This window comes from Mesoplodon bidens (genome assembly GCF_964165515.1).
Source record: "Mesoplodon bidens genome assembly, chromosome: 2".
Classification (NCBI taxonomy): Eukaryota; Metazoa; Chordata; class Mammalia; order Artiodactyla; family Ziphiidae; genus Mesoplodon; species Mesoplodon bidens.
In genome coordinates this window covers 140,470,527-140,491,270 of record NC_138177.1, presented here as the reverse complement: position 1 = coordinate 140,491,270, position 20,744 = coordinate 140,470,527, and the positions used below count along the sequence as shown (strand labels likewise).

General features: G+C 41.2%; 1 protein-coding gene across 4 annotated transcripts in view; it reads right to left on the bottom strand.

The window, feature by feature from the left end:
* Positions 1-20,744, bottom strand: part of USP24 (ubiquitin specific peptidase 24) — a 151,312-nt gene that overhangs the window by 10,113 nt on the left and 120,455 nt on the right. For all 4 annotated transcript variants that reach the window (XM_081220157.1, XM_081220158.1, XM_081220160.1 and 1 more), the window contains exons 52-63: positions 19,569-19,719; positions 18,204-18,299; positions 17,429-17,532; positions 16,875-16,988; positions 11,593-11,689; positions 9,133-9,249; positions 8,633-8,725; positions 6,982-7,084; positions 5,704-5,825; positions 4,713-4,826; positions 2,962-3,027; positions 854-920 (exon numbers count right to left, since the gene is read on the bottom strand). In XM_081220157.1, coding sequence (XP_081076283.1) covers positions 854-920; positions 2,962-3,027; positions 4,713-4,826; positions 5,704-5,825; positions 6,982-7,084; positions 8,633-8,725; positions 9,133-9,249; positions 11,593-11,689; positions 16,875-16,988; positions 17,429-17,532; positions 18,204-18,299; positions 19,569-19,719 — 1,244 coding nt within the window. The remainder of the gene's footprint in view (positions 1-853; positions 921-2,961; positions 3,028-4,712; positions 4,827-5,703; positions 5,826-6,981; positions 7,085-8,632; positions 8,726-9,132; positions 9,250-11,592; positions 11,690-16,874; positions 16,989-17,428; positions 17,533-18,203; positions 18,300-19,568; positions 19,720-20,744) is intronic.

The following is a 20,744-nucleotide window of genomic DNA, read 5'->3' as shown; positions in this document are numbered from 1 at the left end:
TTTTGGTATCCGAGGTGGGTCCTGGAACCAATGCCTTGCGGGTACCCAGGGATGACTGTAATGCCTGGTCCCTGTTCTTGAGCAGTGTATGCTCTGTAAGTTCCAGAGAGCCCGGGGACTGCCCTGAGCAGAGTACACCATTCCAAAGGGGGTGGCCTAGAATGCTGTAGCTACAGAACCTTTTTAGGTAATTCTGTATAAATTTCCTTTCTGCAATAAAAAGAGATCCTAAAACTTCTCTTAATACATAGCAAAATCTAAAAGGACTCAAGTTAACTGGAAATACAGGTGGATGGTGGGAGTTGGATAAGACTATTTTTAACTAAACTTTTCCTAAGAAATCGCTCATTAAAGCCACTTTAGCCTTCTGAAAAAGAAAACTCTGTCAAAAAACTTTTATGAATAGACAATAGAAATTTGGGTGCATTCATACCACAGGTAAAAAAAAAAAATTACATTTCATGAGCTTGACAATATCCTGCATCTAAGGTTTTAGTTTTTTCCTCCTCAATGGCTACAGAGTGGGATGAAAGATTTCTTGCTTAAGTGGACAAACTTTAGCTTGTTGAAGAAAGTCACAGCACCCCCAAATCTTACCTGACCCAGTAAAAGGACCTCAAACTGTGTCTTACTAAAAGTAGGAGAGTGTCCAGGGCGATAAGATCCTCCGGCTCTAATTCTCCTGACTAGAATGAGGGAGCCCAACAGCCCTGACCAGACTTCTCGTGGCTTCCTCACTGATCCACGCCAGGCAGAGAGTGGGGGGCAGACCCCAGGGAGGAGAGACTGGCTGGAACGATGCACTCTCTGCACATTTACTGCAGACACTTCTTCATAAGGCAGCCATACTTGCCTAGTAATCCATTTTCTGTCTCAAACACAAATTTGACTCGCTCCACTTGTATGGGATCCTCAATGACCTGGGAGAAGTAGGAAACAAAGGCTTGTAAATGAAGGAAGGAACTTGTGTTACAGCCACTGGTGCCTTTAAAAAAAAATAATTCAAGAGATTATATAGTTTCTAACATAACAAAACCAAATACAAACAAATATCAAGTCATTGTCGTATTTCTCAACAATATATTACATTTTAAACTAAACATGAAAAACTATTACGTAAGTAATATTTGAAGATACACTCATTTCCTAATACGTGTTCTTACCAATAACATCTAGAGTTCTCTGTGGGTTATATGGACGCGTATTTCATGATCCCAAGGATAAGAGGTTTATGGTTTACAAAGAATGTGACAAAGTTTTGATATAACACATGCTCTACAAGTTGATGTGGAGCTTTATGCCACGCCAAACAGGGCTGGATCTACATCTTACTCTCGCTGTACTTCTAATGTCCGGGCACTGAACCGTGCATGGTGCAGTAAACTAAACGGGTCTGCTGTTGAGCAGATGAACAACACGCAGTCCCACCCCAAGGCGCAACAATCTTCCAAAAGCACAAGGACCAGAAGGCGGTAAAGACCAGAAAGACAGACTTCTCAGAAATGGCACCCATGAGGTACTGCCATATTCAAAAGTGTTTATTAAATGCCTACCCTGTGCCAAGGCCTAAGGGACCTAAAGGGAACCCAGGCGCCCACCCCCCCCCCCCCGCCCCCACAGCCCCTCTTTAAAAAGCCCCTGGGCTAGTCTCTCACTGGCTCACAGTCAGTCACTAAATTCTACTGATTCTCTTTCTAAACACCTACTGTTCTGGCCTTTGCTCCCTCTACTCCTGTCTCTCCTTAGTACAAGCCTTGTTATTTCACACTCAGATTACTGCCACAGACTCCTATGTGGTCTTCCAATTCCAACCCTGCTTCCTTCTTTAGTCCATCCTTCAAGACAACTGCCGGGGGAATCTTTCTAAGAAATAAATCAGGTCACACTGCTTTCCTGTTTCAAACCCTTCCACGGTGCCCATCACCCACGGCAGAAGTTGCTAACTTAAATGTCTACAGAGCCCAAGATGACAAGACATGAGCCATGCGGCAGACAAGAGGAGTGGTGAGGACACTGGGGAACGGGAGACCACAAGCCTCATCGAGGGGGTGTGCCTCTGCTGTTCTAGGTGATGGGGCGTGGAGGAAATGGAGCCAGTGTGGCCAGATTACCTGATTCCTCAAGACAGGCTGGGATCCAGAAAGTAAAAAACAAGACAATTTGCGCCAACTTAAATAGACATGTAGGTGGAACTTGGCCACCAGAGTGTCACCACTGACCTACAGGGAAAAGTCTACACGCACTGGTACCTGAAGCCTTTCCTGGTCTGGTTTGGGCTTCTTCCCCAAGCCCTACGAGTTCCCACTCCTTCTAGCTCTACCTCTACAATTCACTGAGCAAACCAGGGGTTTGGTGGAGAGCATGGGATCCAGGGCCAGTCGCTTGGCTCAGATCCTGGCTCTGTCACTTACTGAACAATGGCCTTGGGCAGCTCACTCCACCTCTCTAAGTTCGGCTTCTAATAAAACTATATTTCACTGATTACAACTGAATTTTAGCCCCTGCTTTTCATATTTCTGAAATTGGGATGTACCCTCCAGTGGATTACATTTCAGTTTTTGGCTCATGAAGATATTTTCAGTAGTACACAGACAGTCAGTGGTGTCTCAGATTCGAGTGAACTGTAGAGCCAGCCGTTCACCTCTGCCGGTCACAGGGTCACACAAGATCACATCTGAGCTGATCACAGTTCCCTGTCCGTGGTGAGGCCTTTGCTCTCTGTACTGTGATTGCCTGTGTACTTGTCTGGCTCCCTTACTAAACCGCAAGTGCCTATGAGGCAGTGTATTATCGCTCACTTCTAAATCAGTAATGCAAGAAAAATGGCTGATATGAAGAGGACTCAGTGAGTGCAGACCAAAGGAGCGCAAAGGCAACACAAGGACACACAGTTTTTATTCATGAACACACGCTGACTAGTAAATACCTAAATGCAAGTGAATTAGAACATTTATGACTTACCAACATCTCATGAAGTAGTTGGAACGTATTCTTTAACTCATGGGGTGGAGCTGTTTCTAGTTGGTTCTGAAATATTTTTTAAAAGCATAAAGATTCCAGTAAGTGTTCAGTGGAAAGCACAATGGAGTGGCAACCGACAGTGCTGGCTTCCAGCCCTAGTTCTCCCACCTCCTGGCTGATACTGGGCAAGTCGTTCCCCTCTCTGCGTCTCAGTTCCCCAAATGCTAAATCTGGGGACTGAAACAAACCACCTCTATGGTCCTCCCACCTGTAACCCTCCTTGATACTTTACTATGAAATTAGGAAGGAGACAGGAAAAAAAGCAGAAAGGAAGGGAGATAATTTTCAGTCACAAACAAGCCTAAATTTATACTTATATTTCATTTATACATATCCTATTTTGTTGAACATGCTGGAGTAGCTATGAGAAAGCAAATGAGAGCGTTCTGAGATCAGCATGCTATGAGTGAAATATATAACAAAATTCAGCTTCGGAAGTGGAAGAATCTACCAAGATACACTAAGTGAAGAAAGCAAGGTTCAGAAAACTCACACTCCTGTGCATTTTAGTAACCTTATACGTATGTGTAGTAGGAAAGGATACTGCATTACAACACTGCACTTGCAAGGTGCCAGGTACGGTACTAAGTAAGTGAATGAGGCCTGGAAAGACATATACAATGTGACAATACTGATCTGTGGGGTAGGGTGGACAGGGGATGAGCCTGGCTGGTGGTGGTCAAGGTGGACTCTGGCCTTGTTTGCATGTTTTAGTTTTTCACCAAGAGCATGCAGTTCTATATTATCCATGTAATTAAAAATTAAAGATTAAAAACAAATACAAATGCTAGGCGTAGGCTTAAAGGTTTTTCTCATCATCCCCAGCAAGGTAGTAAACAATATGGTTAAGAGCACAGCCCTGGAACCACCCTGCTGATGTTCAAACTCCCACTCTGCTACTTACTGGTTGTGTGACCCTGTGCCTCAGTTTCTTCAATTGCAGAATGGTGATAAAAACATATCTACCTCAAAGGACTTATGTACTTGAGAATTAAGTGAGTTAAATAGGTAATATTCTTGGAACAGTGCTTGGTATCCAGTAAGTGCAACATAAATAATTAGGACACACTGATCAGAGCTTCATAAATGAACTACATACATCACTATTTCAGGAGGTGACAAAAATCAATCTACTTTTGATATTTTAGATGCTGCCTGGGGAAATAATCTAAACCTGTAAAACCATTTTACACAATAATGGTCACCACAGCATTATCATTAACTATAAAGTATTATTCTTAATAGTTAAGAATTGAACCCAATGCAAATGTGCATCACTAGGAAGGGAATGGCTAAGTAAATTATGGTACATGAGAGAATGAAATATATATATATATATATATATATATATATATATATATATATATAACTTTTAATGATATGGAAAATACTTATAAATGTCAAGTGAAAAAAAGGACACAAAATCATAAAGACAATAAAATCCCAATTATGTTAAAATACATGCACAGAAAATAAAAGGAAAATGTATGAGAATATTATAAATGGTCCGATTTTGAGTTCTTTTTTATTCTTCATTTAAAAAAAAACCCAATAAGTATAATACTATTTTTATGATTAGGAAAAACAATTAAGGTTATTAAAAGAAACATAGTGCCTGGGAGCCAAAGGAATGCTTTCCTAGTGTCTCACCCACAGGCTCTCAGGCTCTCACCAGTTTCCTGAGGTCCTACCTTAATGAAATGCAGCATGGTGAAGGAGAAATGCTCGTTACAGAAACAGCAGTACACCACCATCTCAATGAGCGCCAGCAGTGAGCCTGTCAGCTCTCGCAGAGCAAACATTACCTAGCGGGAGGGCAGAAGAGGAGTAAGCCTTTCCTCTGTCGCAGGTTACTGTTGATATGCTGTTTCTGACTTTCACTGAAATTTGCTCAGATTTATGATCATCAACATTGCCTCAAAACAGTCTGAGTCCGTCTGAGAGTTAACACAATTTGTGCAAATGTGCACCTTTCTCTCAGGAGTCACCTTCATCAGATTTTTAAAGGTCAATCTCCCCCTCCCCCATTAAAATAACCACCGATAGACCCCAAAAATACACAATGTTAAGCTTAAAAAAAAAAAAAAAAGGAGATATATAGCACAGCACTGTTGATGTAATTGAAAACCAGCATGATTATGTTCACAGTCATATATATGTAAATCAAGTAATGGAGGAAGGATTGGAAGATTACGTTCTCAAGACGGGGTAGCTCTGGGTGGAAGGGGAAGGGACTCATAGTGGATGGGCCACAATGGGGTGTTGTGCACAGCCCACTTCCATACTCCTGAGGTTGAAAAACCCATGTGCTTCAGAGCTGTAGTGTTCCAGGACCAGGGACACACACAAGAGATTGGGAACAAACCCTCTGATAATAAACTGAATGACTGTGACTGGGGAGGTGCCATGTACCTAGCTCCTGGGACCTGGAGGGGTAACTAGCTGGGCTGGATCTTGAGGCCCAATTCTTAGTTGCAGAGAGGACTAAGAATGTTTAGTCCTTATTTCTTCCTGACACACATAGAGGAAATAAAATTATTTGAAATAATCACTTCTCTTAACCATACTCCCCTTCATCAGAGCAACATACAAAATACAACTTATAACAAAAGGCATTTTTCCTCAAAAAGAAGAAAACAGCTAAAACAAAAAGAAAACGGCTTTAGCAGAACAAGTACATACCTCTAACAGGTAAGGTTTCCCTTCAGACAAGAACAAGAGAGCTTCGACTTCCTCGTGGAGGGGCAGCACGGGACTCGAGGGGGCAATGCTAATAGGCGTCCGTTGTTTAAATACACCCGGAGCTTGAGGGGACCAAAGAAAAACCCGCTTTACTGGATATTATCACATGAAATCGACTCTACAAGGCAAAGCGATCCCCTCAAGATTCATACATGCAACCGCTGAGCACCTACAACTCTTCCCTCACAGACATGAGATGGGAGAAAACACTTACCCCTCTCTTTCAATGTATGCCCAGGATGTAGGTGTAAGATCTCTAGACTCCTGGTGATTCCACCCAAGACAATCTTTCAAAGAAGTTAAAATATACAAAGTGCATGAAAAAAAAAATGCCCAAAGTGCCTCTGAAGAGACCCTGGACAAGGCACTTCTGTTGCTCAATGGCCAACACCACCTGTGCTGAGCAGAATCAACCCACGTGGAAGGGATTACCCCACATGCTAGAAAAGCAAGGACTCTCGTTCTCATTTTCTTTTGCAAACCTTTCTAACTCATGAATGCGGTAGCTTTGCCTCTGTAGACGGGCGAGTCAGAGTTTAGGAAGCATACTCTAGCTCACGACCGTCTGAGGGCTCTCCCACGTCCCTTCAGACAGCCAACGGCATTTCCAGATCAGAGGGATGCCCTGTGATTTGTATCTAGTTTCCTGGTCAGATGACATGAAAACCCTACCACAGGCTCGGAGGTCAGAGGCTTGCATTCCACACTGGCTGCCACGCCCCTGACTAGCGGTGAGACTTTCAGGGGCTACTAGACCTCTCCCTATCTCAGCTTCTGCACACACAGGAGGGGAACTGCCCTCACAGGTTTGCTGAGGGGATTCAACACAACAAACTGCGAGCCCCACGGAAAGGCACAGCACACAGAAAACACTGACTACTTCTCAGCTGCTTTCCTGTATTATCACTGTTACTGTTGCTGTCACGACACGGCCTAGAAACAGTGCAGAAATGTACCTTTAACCCTAGAGTGTTGTTAAATACTTCTATATCCCACCCCAAAGAAATGACTGGCTTGCTCTTGTGACAAACTAGTAAAATAAGGTGAAGTTTAACGTGGACTGAAACAAAAAACTTTAAGTGTTCCTCAAATATCAAATAGCCAAATGAGAAACAAGTAACACCCATTTAACTGCCAACGTTGTTACTCTCCACGTGTTACTGACAAACTCACCATCTCTCTGTTTTCCTGATGTATTAAAGACAGGTTAAAGCTTACCAACGTTTCTTTGGGAAGAGACATCTGAGTGCAAGATAAGCAACGCCACTGTGTTGTGAAGGTTCCCAAATTCTCGTGCTTGGGCCGAACTCCATCGACGTATCTGTTGTCAGAGAAAATAAAGTGGATGTTAGTGCTTTGGTTAGAAGGGTGTGCGGGTTCACGATACTTTGAGCCACGTTCTTTCTCAATGTTTGACAGTAGGACAGGTCAAAGTCCAAAAAAGTCATGGGTTTTAAGCCAGCTTAAGAGTGGCTTACGTAGATGTATATTAACTCGTATTCTAAAACAAATCCATTTACGTATTCAATTCAGGTGCTGAGCGCTCGCTCACCCTGTGCCAGGTAATTTTCCTACACCCAGTATAGTGGGGAAAGCCTGTGAGGCTGGAGGTGTGCAGGCCTGGCTCTCCTCTGCCACTTGCTGCACCACACGGATGTGGGCGAGTTCTCTACCTGACTTCTTTGTGTAAAGACAGAGATAACCTACCTGTTCCGCCCACTTCGTGGTTGTGAGGACCAAATGAAACATGAAAGGTAGAATGTTTTCAAACTCGTGTGCTCCATAAATGCAAAACAATATTAATCATACAACATAACACCATTAATTAAATCTTATTTAAATTACAATGAATTTAAATCAATCGCCAGTGTCAATGGGGTCCCTGATAAGGAAAAGCTTGAAGTGAAAAATAGATACTGTAAGTCTCAACATAACATCCACACACAGAGCATGTCAGTACTTGTTTCTTTAACACTAAAGAGTCACGGCAAGAGTCAAGCGGCAAGGTGGTATGACAGGAAGCTGAGAGGAGGCCTAAGTAGCAAGTCTGTCTCCCTTCAGAAAGAAAGGAAAGCTTCCCTAGGCAATGCATCACATACAGGGGAAACCAGAGCTTTAGCCCCGTGACCTTGTCAAGGCTGTCACAAGTCACAACTTTTCTGAGTTGTAATTCTTGCCCGAGGATGGGGAGGAAACTGCCTGTTTTACTGAATTGTGAGTTTCAGAGGTACAGCATGAAAAGTAACCAGTTCCATAAACAGTATTTATCATTACAGCATGTTCACATTTTGTGTCTTTTAAATCTATCAAACAGAAGAAATACAATGATTGGAGAAACACACCAATACAGGAACTCCAAACAGGAGAGTCATTTTTTGATATATCTGACCCTATTATCACAAAACCACTTCCCTTTCATTTTCTGAATATGAGCATTACATCTGCAGCAACATCGTTCAGCGTGTAATGGTTCAACTTCACATCTGAATCCTGGCCTGTGACCAGCATCCCGTGTAAGCACGTCCTCCAACACAGCCTTGCTCACAGCCCCAGAGAGCAAGTGGAGGACCCAAGGCCACTATTCCTTGAATGCTTTCGAATCCCCCAGGCAGAACCCATCTTTCCTCCTAGGTCACTCAGCACTTTGCATTTTGAGCGATATCCTAGTTAGTCATTCCCACTGGTTACAGAATTTAGAATAAATTCTATGAGGAGGCTGTAAAAATAGCTGAACTCCAAAGAATTTTAAAGGCTATGTAGTACTTATACCTGGACTCTGATGAAATTAATATTTATTCCCTACAGAGAGGAACACTGTGGCTTCCAAAACCGTGGCCACTTCGCTGGGATATATAAAAGTAGGCATTACCTGACTGTTCTGCCGGTTGGCCCCTAGGAGAAAGCTGATCATGTGTCGCAGAGCTGAATGCTTCAGAAGAAGATCTCCAGCCCTAATTCCTTGCTGTCATGAGATATTGAGAATGACAAATTATACTCCTATCCAGACAGAGATCTATTCCAAAAATACAGTTAAATGAGAAGTTTTAAGTGGTCAGTAAGTTTTTAAATGGTATAATTTACATAGAGAAAGTACTTGTTAAAAATCTAACAGCCCTGCAGTGCTGCACAATGGGCCCTAGTTTCAATGCAGACTTCTACTCCAACAGTAAGTAACGATCCCTACGTACACTGGAATTCTTGCAAGTAATATAATGCACGAATTAAGATTTTTAAGAAGAAACACTCATAAAACCATATCATAAAAAAAACCCATATCATACAGATCCTATATTGACCAGTCTGAATTTTTTGCACATATAAAATTCCTTTAGACTATCAATCTGCTATATTAGGAAAAAAATCATTTACCTTTTGTACAAAACTGTTGAACAGGAAAAAGTACTGAGCACAGTTTTTACAATTTTCAGGAACATCTTTATCCAACAGAGCAAGTAGCACCTCCAGTAACTGATGCAGGCTCTTTAACTGATCAAAGGAAAGATGAAATTACATAAAGAAAAAGAGTATAAGACAGACATTTGTAACGGGATTAATCTGAAGTAAATCACCATAAGAACAAAAGGAAAGTCTGATTGATACAATCCAGTCTCAGATTCAGATGGATTTATGCTTTGGAGAGCAAAAACAGAATTATCAATTTGATCTTCCAGGGAAGACTGGCGGAACTGTAGAAATAATTAAAAGAAAAGCCTAGTTTTGTTTCCTAGCTTTCAGACTCAAGGGCACGGTTCTACTGCCTAATCGTCACATTTTCTGCAGAGCCCATTTCTTTCTGTCTCTTAAAAGGCAGGGGGTTTAGAGGTAACATATTTCTGAATCCCTCCCTCCACTATGCTACTTCTTCACATAATCACAGATGCAAAGAATAAAAAACACAGACACAGGCATAGGGGCTAGAAATCAAGCCAATGGAGCAAATGGAGAGCAACAGCCTGACAGAATGACAACGGTAATATCGACTCAACTGTGAACTTACTTGAAAGCCCGCTGACGCCTCATGGAAAGCTTTGAAAAACATTTTATTTGTTTAGAAACCATTTTGGTCATCACATTGCTTCTTCTTTCCCTCCCACCCCAACTGTTTTTGGACAAGTCCCTAGAAATTCATGTGTGATCTGAGAATTAAGACCAGCCTTACTACTCTTTATCAGTTCACTTCCTCTGGAGATGGTTCTCACAGACTTTCGAAATATTCCCATCCATCCTGTCACACTCGTCATATACAGTAAAATCTACCATTTATGTAGCACTTCATTTCAAAGTACTTTACGATATAAAGTGGGTAGCAAGAGGTACCATTTCCATTATGGGGTAAAAATAGACATAAAATACATCAGCTGGATATCAAGTAGAATTTACTGAGGCAAATGGTTTATGTCCTCCACCACTCCCTTCCCTTTCTCCCCACTGCAGCCCTGCCTTTAGCGGTTGGTGGGATGATGCTCTATGGCCTGACCCCATCTGTAGGGAGACTACACTAATTCTGCCTTTACCCTTTGTCTGGGTTTGTACATGGGAGGAAGGAGGAGAGTAAGAAGGTCCTTATGTTAAATATCTTAGAAAACGTCCACAGGGATACTTCAGAGCAACGGTATCCAAACTGTCCTAGGCTGCTCCCAATGACCTATTTTTAGATATTCTGCAACCAGGTAAGGTTTTGCCAAAAAATGGTTCTGCTGTTTAAGCTGATCGAAAGCCAATGCCTTAGAGTAAACCTCCACTTCCTTAGGATTCCTGGAACTGAGAGAGACCGTCTTCCTCTAGTCCTCCCTGAAGAGTATATTTGACCTCCTTCTCCATCCTGGATTGAGCAGAGCTCCTGAGCATGTCTGGTCTAACGGTGCACCCCAGCTCAGGACTACTGAAGGAACTAAGTGCCTGGGTGCCAGGCACTGGGTGTGGATCAAGGGCCTCTTTAAAGGACTTGCTCAGGGTTGAACAGTAAAGCCAACATCTGAATCTGAAGCAGCAATTCCTAGAATTTGCATTCAGTTCATTGAGACACTGCCTCGAGCCAATTTATAAGGAGTTTATGAGGAGCCAATTCGTTCTGAAAACAACATTTTTCAAAGTTTTCCATGTAGTGTCAGCTGTTTGAAACAGCAAACTTGGGAAGTAACTGCTGTATTTGCTAGGACTTAGTAACAGACTGAATAATCAGACTCATGTCATTTATGTCCCTAAGGCTTAAAATTTGGGGGGATTGAGGATGGTAATAAATACCATGGTTTGCTTTAGCACGTGTGGAATTGTGAACCAGAAGAAAATATGTTACAGAAAACATGGTTAAGAAGAAGAAGAAATTCAGAAGAACAGGAACAAGGATTAGGGAATAAGGGAGATCAAAGAAGGAACTATCGTGGCCAATGCCCCTGGATGGACGCACTATTTGGTCCGGCTGCCACATGAAGGCTCGGATCATGAAAATAACTTAGGAGGGAAGAGACAAAGCCAGGGGTAGCTCAAAATGACTGTCGGTCCAGACTAGAGACTCTAGACTCAGGTTGGTCTTAATGCAGAGAGATCGAACACAAACCCTCGAGAGAAGACTCTGAGGAGGAAGCGCTCTAGAGAGAAAATCCTGATGCAGACCAAAGCAGATCTGAATTCCTAGCCTACCCTGACATCTGGGATCTGAGGAGGAGAGGACACAATGCCTTCTAGCCTGGCATTTATCAGTGCACAGAATGTGCATTTTATGTGGATAATTACCAGACTCTAATCCTAGGCTTTCTTTCTTATTATGTGTACTTTAAAACATGTGGTAAAAACAGAATGTGTAAATAACATTTAGAAAACAAGACTGACCTTATCCTGATAGAGCAAGGCACTGTCTAGGGTTTTCTCCAGGATGGTGGCCACAGCAACACGTACTTCTCTCACGTTGCACTCCAACAAGAAGATCCTAACAGAAAGAGAAATGTGGTGTGAAAAAGCAAGACAGATTTCTACAACCCAACCTTCCCAACGTGGTCCCACCCACTGTCCAAGAAAAAAATTACTCCAAGATGTCAGTTCAAGTCTCCTGAGAGCGTCAGTACCCACAGGCCCTTGGGAGGGAGGAAGGAGGAGAAAAAGGAAAACAAGACCCTTGAACACGGAAAGTGGATTTTTTCCTGTTTCTTCTTCCTTTCTTCCCCTAAGATGAGTATCTGTATAAATGTAAATTCAGACTTCAAGAGATACACAAGCAAAGAACCTAAAATTTTATAAGTTCTGTTCACTCTGGAGTAGTTCTCCCTGGCACCCCTTCAATGTCTCAGAATAAGACACGAGTTCAAAGTTCTGAGTCAACACAGCACCTCCCAATCCCCCTGTGCAACTGGTGTTTCCATCCTTCCACTTTCCTGTCCTCTTCCCTCCCAACATTTACTTATTACTCAGTCCTCCCAGAAGCATGTGAGGCTGAAAAGGTCCTGCTTCCTTCCTTTCTTCTTCTTCTATGATGATGATGACTGCAGTTTTAAGGTTTATCAGCCACGTCCATCATATTTGGCACACCCAGTGTTACACTGGGATACTACACTGCCCGCTGCAAAGACACGACCCAATCCAATCCTCCACACCACCAGGGCGGTAGAGGCAGCAGCCTCAGATGTGGCGGAGGGCACGGTCAGGCAGAAACACCCGCTCCCTGGCGCCGGGCAGTGGTGGTAACTACCTGAGACCAACTAGGTAACTGCATGCTTCTCCACAGTCAGCTTTTCTTTCTCTGCTTCACACACGCACTCTGACGTGACAACCCATATTATAATCAGCACAGTGAAAACTTACCTATCGTTTCTAATATCTCTTAACAGAAAAGTCTCATTGTTCCAGGAGTGAGATTTAATATAACATAATTTTGATGACCCAAGGCAAAGCTGTCCTGAGGCATTCTTTCAGGTCACAGCAGTGAAAGCTGCTCTGGTCCCTGTCTGAGGGAAGCATCTGCTGACAGCCCTGCCCTCCTTCTCCCCACAGGAAGATGACAGTGGAGTTTTCTGAAGCCACTTCAGTTCTGCTCATTGCACGTAACTGTCAATGCTCAGCATTAGCTACCTAATGTGAACCTGACACAAAGGCTCTGTTCAACATCCACTAAGATTCTAAGTGGCAACTCCAGGCAAGTTTAAAAGGTAACAAGTACTCTTGTAATATTTAGCTCTAGATGTCTGATCAGATTCAGGTACAATTCTTTTGGAAAGAATATCTATAGCGGGTGCTCCACATTTCCTATCACAGACATTAGGAAGCATCCTGAGAATGCAAACAAACCCAGAATATGGGCAGTTCTACAGGATAAATGACCTGTCTCACCCCAGTTAAATGGCATGACAAAAAAGGTGGTGGGGAAATGGAACAATTACAGATTAAAAGAACCTTAAGAAACATACAAACCAAATGGAGACCAAATGGAGCTCATTTGGAGCCTGACTTGTACAAATTCAATGGTAAAATAACACTTTTGAGACATCTGGGGAAATCTGAACATGGACTGGGTATAGGATGATAGGAAGGAATTACTGTCATTTTTGTTTAGAGTGATGATGGTAAAGCACTTACTTTTTTTTTTTTTTAAACTTAACCTGTTAGAGATACATGCTGAAAAGTTTATAGTGAAATTATATGATGTCTGAAATTTACTTTAAAATATTTCAGAGGATAAAAGAAAAGTATGCACGTGAGCGTGTGTGGGAATTGGGATAAGCAAACAAGACTGGCCAAATGCTGACAACTCGAGCTGGGGATGGGTACAGGAGAGGGTTCATTATTCTATCGACTTTAGAGTGTATTTAAAAATTTCCACAACATAAAAAACATTTTAAAGATGTAAAGTACCCTTGTTAGTAGTTTTAATTGCTTTAGATCAATTTGCAAGCATTATTTGCTACTAATTTAATTTTTTACACTTAAATTACATTTAAAAATTGTCCCCCGAAAGGACTACAGAGGGGCTAATCTGAGAGACAACAGCCTCTTCACATGCACAGTTACTGAGGTATTAGTACAGTGTATGTTTATTTTTTAGTTGTAACAACGACAACTTAAGCTATCTTAAAAGTTCTAAAGAAATAAGTAATTAGAGAAAGGAGAATATTAATTCTTCAAATCACTGAGCAGTTGATAATGATGAGTAATTGGGCTTTATAAAGAAAGAGACAAAATATAATAAACTCTACCAGTAACATTTAGATCAGGCAATTCACTAGATTCTTTACCATTAGGAATTCTAAGAAACCAAATCATACTACCAAAGGAAGTTACTGTAAATAGAGCTGCAATGAACATTTTGGTACATGACTCTTTTTGAATTATGATTTTCTCAGGGTATATGCCCAGTAGTGGGATTGCTGGGTCATATGGTAGTTCTATTTGTAGTTTTTTAAGGAACCTCCATACTGTTCTCCATAGTGGCTGTATCAATTTACATTCAAAAACCAACAGTGCAAGAGGGTTTCCTTTTCTCCACACTCTCTCCAGCATTTATTGTTTCTAGATTTTTTGATGATGGCCATTCTGACCGGTGTGAGATGATATCTCATTGTAGTTTTGATTTGCATTTCTCTAATGATTAATGATGTTGAGCATTCTTTCATGTGTTTGTTGGCAATCTGTATATCTTCTTTGGAGAAATGTCTATTTAGGTCTTCTGCCCATTTTTGGATTGGGTTGTTTGTTTTTTTGTTATTGAGCTGCATGAGCTACTTGTAAATTTTGGAGATTAATCCTTTGTCGGTTGCTTCATTTGCAAATATTTTCATTGCAGTCTATGTACAACAGCCAGGACATGGAAGCAACCAAGTGTCCATCAACAGATGAATGGACAGAGAAGATGTGGCACATATGTACAATGGAATATTACTCCGCCACAAAAAGAAACGAAATTGAGTTATTTGTAGTGAGGTAGATGGACCTAGAGTCTGTCATACAGAGTGAAGTAAGTCAGAAAGAGAAAAACAAATACCGTATGCTAACACATATATATGGAATCTAAGAAAAAAAAAAAGGCCATGAAGAACCTAGGGGTAAGACGGGAATAAAGACACAGACCTATTACAGCATGGACTTGAGGATATGGGGAGGGGAAGGGTAAGCTGTGACAAAGTGAGAGAGTGGCATGGACATATATACAGTACCAAACTTAAAACAGATAGCTAGTGGGAAGTGGCCGCATAGCACAGGGAGATCAGCTAGGTGGTTTGTGACCACCTAGAGGGGTGGGATAGGGAGGGTGGGAAGGAGGGAAGACATATGGGAACATATGTATATGTATAGCTGATTCACTTTGTTGTAGAGCACAAACTAACACGCCATTGTAAAGCAATTATACTCCAATAAAGATGTTAAAAAACAAAACAAAACAAAGGAAGCTACTGAGTTTCTCTGGAGATATTTAAGAGCGAGGCTGCTTGATGGTAAACTAAATATTTTGCCATGTTCCTTTCAAATGGATGATGATTCTATGATGTTCTACTGCTTAACACAATACTCAGGAGTCCTAATGGGAAGATATTTTGGAATTAAGCTGGAAAAATGGGTGAAAGGTTATTTTTAATGCAAACTCTAAAGGGACAGGCAAAAACACTTCAAAGAAATGTTTATCTGTTCTCTCTTTATGAACTGTATGCACGTATTCATGCACAAATACGTGAGCACTTAATGCAGGGAACCAAACGGAGTAGCTTCTGCCCGTCAGGAAGCTGAAGTTTAGTGGAGGAGACAGAGCAAACAGTAGGGCAGACCTCCTTTAAATTGGGTGGCCCGTGACATCTGATGGATGAGAAGGTGATTTCTATGCAAAGAGTAGAGGGGAGACTTTCAAATAGAGGGAGTAACTGGCAAAAAGGTCTTTAGGCAGGACAAAAAGCTTCGTGTGTTCAAGGAATCAACAATCAGGTGAATGATAAGCCAGGTGGAAAGTGAAACACACAGGAGAAGCCCATACTCAAGTGAGGCCTTTTGTATTACATTATGGCAAAGATTTTGGATTTTATTATAGGTGTGGTGAGAATCCACTGAAGAATTTTTAAGCAGAGAAGTAGCATAATCTAATTTGTTTCAAAAGAACCCTTTTGTTGCTGTATGAGGTACACGGCAGGAGGCAGAGCTGGAGATACCAAGCAGGCCAGTGAATGAATGTCTGAAGCTCAGACCTCAAGATGATGGGGATACGGGACCAGGAGTTTCAATTAGATCTTAACCTGCCACCGCACGACAATCTCCCTGTAGGAAGGGACTTGCATTTCTGAATTCCTTGTTGTCTGTTTTAAGTTGAGAGATACCAGAGCATATTTGCATGCTGACAGGAGTGACCCGATAGAAAACTCTGGAAGGTAAAGATGCCAACTTCCTTGAGAAACTGCTCATGTAGAGAGATTCACTTTGAGAGAAGAGAGGATGCTTCCTCCATTATATCAGGAGGAAAGGAAAAGATGGGAACAGACTGGTTGGTGTGCAACTTGGGGTGGGGCGGGGGGCTTCACCTGTGCTGGGGTGAGGGCTGAGGCAAGGCCACTGGCTAGCAGTGGGTGAGCCCGCTCAGGACGCCCGAGAGGCGTGGGGCACAGCTGCGGCAGAGGGAGGGGAGCGGCCACTGGAGATAAAGCAGCCTGGCCACTGACAGATCAAGGTGCTCGCTGAGTCCCCCACATCGACGCTGAACTCTCCGAGGATAAGACAATAAGGAGCAAGGTGTAAACATTCACAGTGATCGGACCTTCTTGAAAAATCCAATTACTTTTTTATTATAGATATGTAGGTAAATATACTATCATGGTATATTTACCACACTATCATGCTATCAAAAACTTTTTGAAAAATAATATTTTAGCCAGAATCCAAACATATTAGCAATATTGTGGTATTACTGTATAACCCAGGACTGCTGATCTTTACCTGCCACCAGACTGTGAGTCCGAGGGAAGAGATTTGTGTTTTGGAATCCTCTGAGCAACAGCAGTTGCCTTGAATGCCTGGTTACCTGCTTAGAATTGATTCCAACCAGAAAAATAATTTCAAGTTGAAATAAAAAGAGTTATGAGAAGCTTCAGCTCTAAATCACTGGAAGAGACACAAATTTCTTTTAACTGAAAGATACTGACACTTACTTTATCAATTCTCGTCCTTCAGAACTAATAAAATATTCAACCAGCCACTGGCAAGCATCAAAACTTTTTGAAAGTAATGCTTCAATAGTGGCAATCCATTCTTCAGTGTCAACCCTTTAAAAAAGCAAAGACAGCAATGTTAGACAGCCCAGCAAATAACTCCATGGAGTGACGCTCATTTTTTTTAATTAAAAAAAAATTTTTTTGGGGGGTGGGGTGGGGTGGAGGATAAGTTATGTACTCAATGACTGCTGGACTAATATGGATAGTCAGTTCAAGCCCCATATCTGGATATGACTTTTCCCAATTTCTAAAGACATATAGCATTTATGCCTTACATCACAGTTCTTTCTTTTTCTGTTTTGTCCATCTTTCCTACTGAATTAGAAATACCTTAAAAATAGGAACCCATATTTTAATCATCTGGGTGTATTAGGTAGTTGCCTTCAACTACCTAAAACAATGTTTTGAATTTTTAAGTGTTTGAATTTATAAATTCAACTTTAATTAACGCCTTTTGTCACAACAGACTATCAAAACGTGTCACCTCTTACCTGAGTTTTTTCTTTGTCCGTAGGTAAGTTTGAAAAAGGAACTGAATGGCAAGCTGTAAGCTCACCTTTGCCATGCAAGGATAGTACGGATGCTTCAATTTAGTCTACAAGAGAGGGAGAAAAAAGACAGGCTATTTTTCACAGAAGTTTTATAGATTATTATGCATTGTTATGAACTGAATAACGAGATATAAATAAAATAAAGTTAAATACTAGTATGAAAAATCCAGCCAGTTCATAATAGAAAATGTTGCAGTTAAATTTTAAAAAGATTAAGAAAAGATATCTCCTTCATTTCTTTTATGAAGCTTTCTCAAAACAGAGCCTTTAGACCACAGGGTGTTAATTAAGCTACCAACAGACTAAGAAAGTCTTCCCCTTATTGGCAAACTGTGATCATGGTCCTCAAGAAAAAGAGGCACTTAGAAGCTGATCTTGAGTCTGGTAACATCTGATTACGAATTGGGAATAATTAATCTCCTCATAGCCCAATATCCGTTTACATCTCCTATGGCTACTCTTAAATTTTTTATAAAATATAACAAGAGCAGTTAAAAAAGCCAGTAAGTAGAAACCCACACTCATTCACAATCTGCATTATACATTCTGAATACTGCCTGTATTTTAATATCACCCATTAAGTGACACATTTGTGGGAATTCTTTTGGCATTTAATTTAAATGTTAAGAATTGAGAATGAGGGTGAGTCACTGAATTAAAGCATTTAACTATGATCCTTTCTAATTTGTCTAGTAACAATCCAACTAGTACTTACAGCATTCAATGATGCTAAAGACAAAACAAAACTGAAATAATCACTACTGTACACATCTCTATTCTTCATAAACTTGAGGTTTTCATCTCTCACCATCTATAAAAGAAAACTGGTAATTATTTTTAAGAAACAGGGTAAATTATTCAATATGTAGAAGACATTTTTACTGATATGTTAGGTAAAATGGGTTCATAAAAACACTTCTCTCAAGCCTTGAAATTTTTTAAAAGGAGAGAGGAAAAACTTCCTTTCAAAGATAAGAAGTTGTAAAAAGGTGAATTATGATTCATTAAACCAAATTCTTCTGGGAAATTCAGGAAGACCATCATGTGAAGGACAAGTGAATTCTAACCTGTTGCTCTGAGTGGAAAGGGACAATCAGAGCTTTCCCAAGTACAACCAACTCCATGCTCTCTGTGTATCAGATGCTCAATTCTCTCTCTCTCTCTCAATCAAAGACTCCATATTTTTCTTAAATTTTTTGATTCTGGCTACTTAGCTTTTGATGACTTAGTGTATGAAGTCTGGACTGGGCAGTTGGACAGTCTGAATTTAAATCCTGGCTCTGTGACATTGGCAGACCAGTTCTCTTTTCTAAGCCTTCTCTTCTTTTCATCTGAAAAATGGGAATAAAACCTGGTACTCCACGAGAGTGTTTTAAAAATTAGGGATTTGTTTAAGCATGCAGCACAGAGTAGGTATTCAATAACTAACGGTCATCACTGTTATATTAGTTTTACCCAAAGGTTATGAACCTTATTTTTCTCTCCAGATTCAATAAGTTAATTTCAGCAATGTGTTTCTGCACTGCCCACTCCCTCCCCCTTGTTTTTTTTTTTTTAAGATGTTGGGGGTAGGAGTTTATTAATTAATTAATTTATTTTTGCTGTGTTGGGTCTTCGTTTCTGTGAGAGGGCTTTCTCTAGTTGTGGCAAGTGGGGGCCACTCTTCATCGCAGTGCGCGGGCCTCTCACTATCGCAGCCTCTCGTTGCAGAGCACAGGCTCCAGACGCGCAGGCTCAGTAGTTGTGGCTCACGGGCCTAGTTGCTCTGCGGCATGTGGGATCCTCCCAGACCAGGGCTCGAACCCGTGTCCCCTGCATTAGCAGGCAGATTCTCAACCACTGTGCCACCAGGGAAGCCCCCCTCCCCCTTGTTTATGTGGGGCATCACACAGCAGGTCAGTGACAGCCCTGGCCAATCTTGAGTCTGTTGCCACCTCTGTGACAAGGTGGGTCAGAAGACGTGGCGCTAGAGGTACAACTACGTCCACAAGAAGGCTGGCAGGAGTAGTTCTGGACCCATGAGATAGATTTTGACATTTACCTGGATTTTACCCCTTAGAACTTTTTATACAGTTCTTACCTGGTATATGCGAACAGGCATCTTCTCCACAAATAGTCCTTTCTTCTCGCCCTTTTTAACCAGCTTGGTTAGAATAGAGAGCCGGTCATTGTTAGGCCTATGGGGCCGAGGAGATGACTGAGGTGAAATTTCTGGTGAAGATGGTGCTGACCTAAGAGATGGAATCAGAAAAGTGTTTGTCTAGAATAAAATAGCTATTGTTTTAGTAGTTTGCTACAACCGGACAAACTTAACATAAACAGGGTATTAAGACTTAAACTGTATACTTTCCTGATCTAATGTATTAAAATGCAAATTCACAGAAAACAGGACCTTTAAAAAAACTTTTCAGACAGTGCTGGTATAGTATTGGGTTGGCCAAAAGGTTGGTTCGTTTTTTTCCCATAAGACGGCTCTAGTAGCACTTAGTTGTCTTTAACTTCACTCAGAACAATTTTGTTAGACTGTATGTGATAGCTGTCATATCAGAGTGCATTAAAAAAAAAAAAGACTTATCAAAATTGGTGAATTTTTGTGTAGCCATTTTCATATTGAAGATGGAAGAAACAAAGCAACATTTTTGGCAAATTATGCTTTATTACTTCAAGAAAGGTAAAAAAAGCAACTGAAATGCAAAAAGAAGATTTGTGCAGTGTATGGAGAAGGTGCTGTGACTGATCGAGCATGTCAAAAGTGGTTTGCGAAGTTTCATGCTGGAAATTTCTCACTGGACGATGCTCCACGGTTGGGGAGACCAGTTGCAGTTGACAGCAATCCAATCGAGACATGAATTGAGAACAATCAACATTCTACCACGCGGGAGATGGCCAACATGCTCAAAATATCCAAATCAAGCACTGAAAATCATTTGCACCAGCTGGGTTATGTGAATTGCTTTGATGTTTGGGTTCCACGTAAGTTAAGCGAAAAAAACCCTTCTTGACCATATTTCCACAAGCGATTCTCTACTTAAACGTAATGAAAATGTTCCATTTTTAAAACAAATTGTGATGGGTGATGAAAAGTGGATACTGTACAATAACGTGGAAAGGAAGAGATCGTGGGGCAAGCGAAATGAACCAGCACCAACCACACCAAAGGATGGTGGTCTTCATCCAAAGAAGGTGATGTTGTGTATATGGTGGGATTGGAAGGGAGTCCTCTATTATGAGCTCCTTCCGGAAAACCAAACGATTA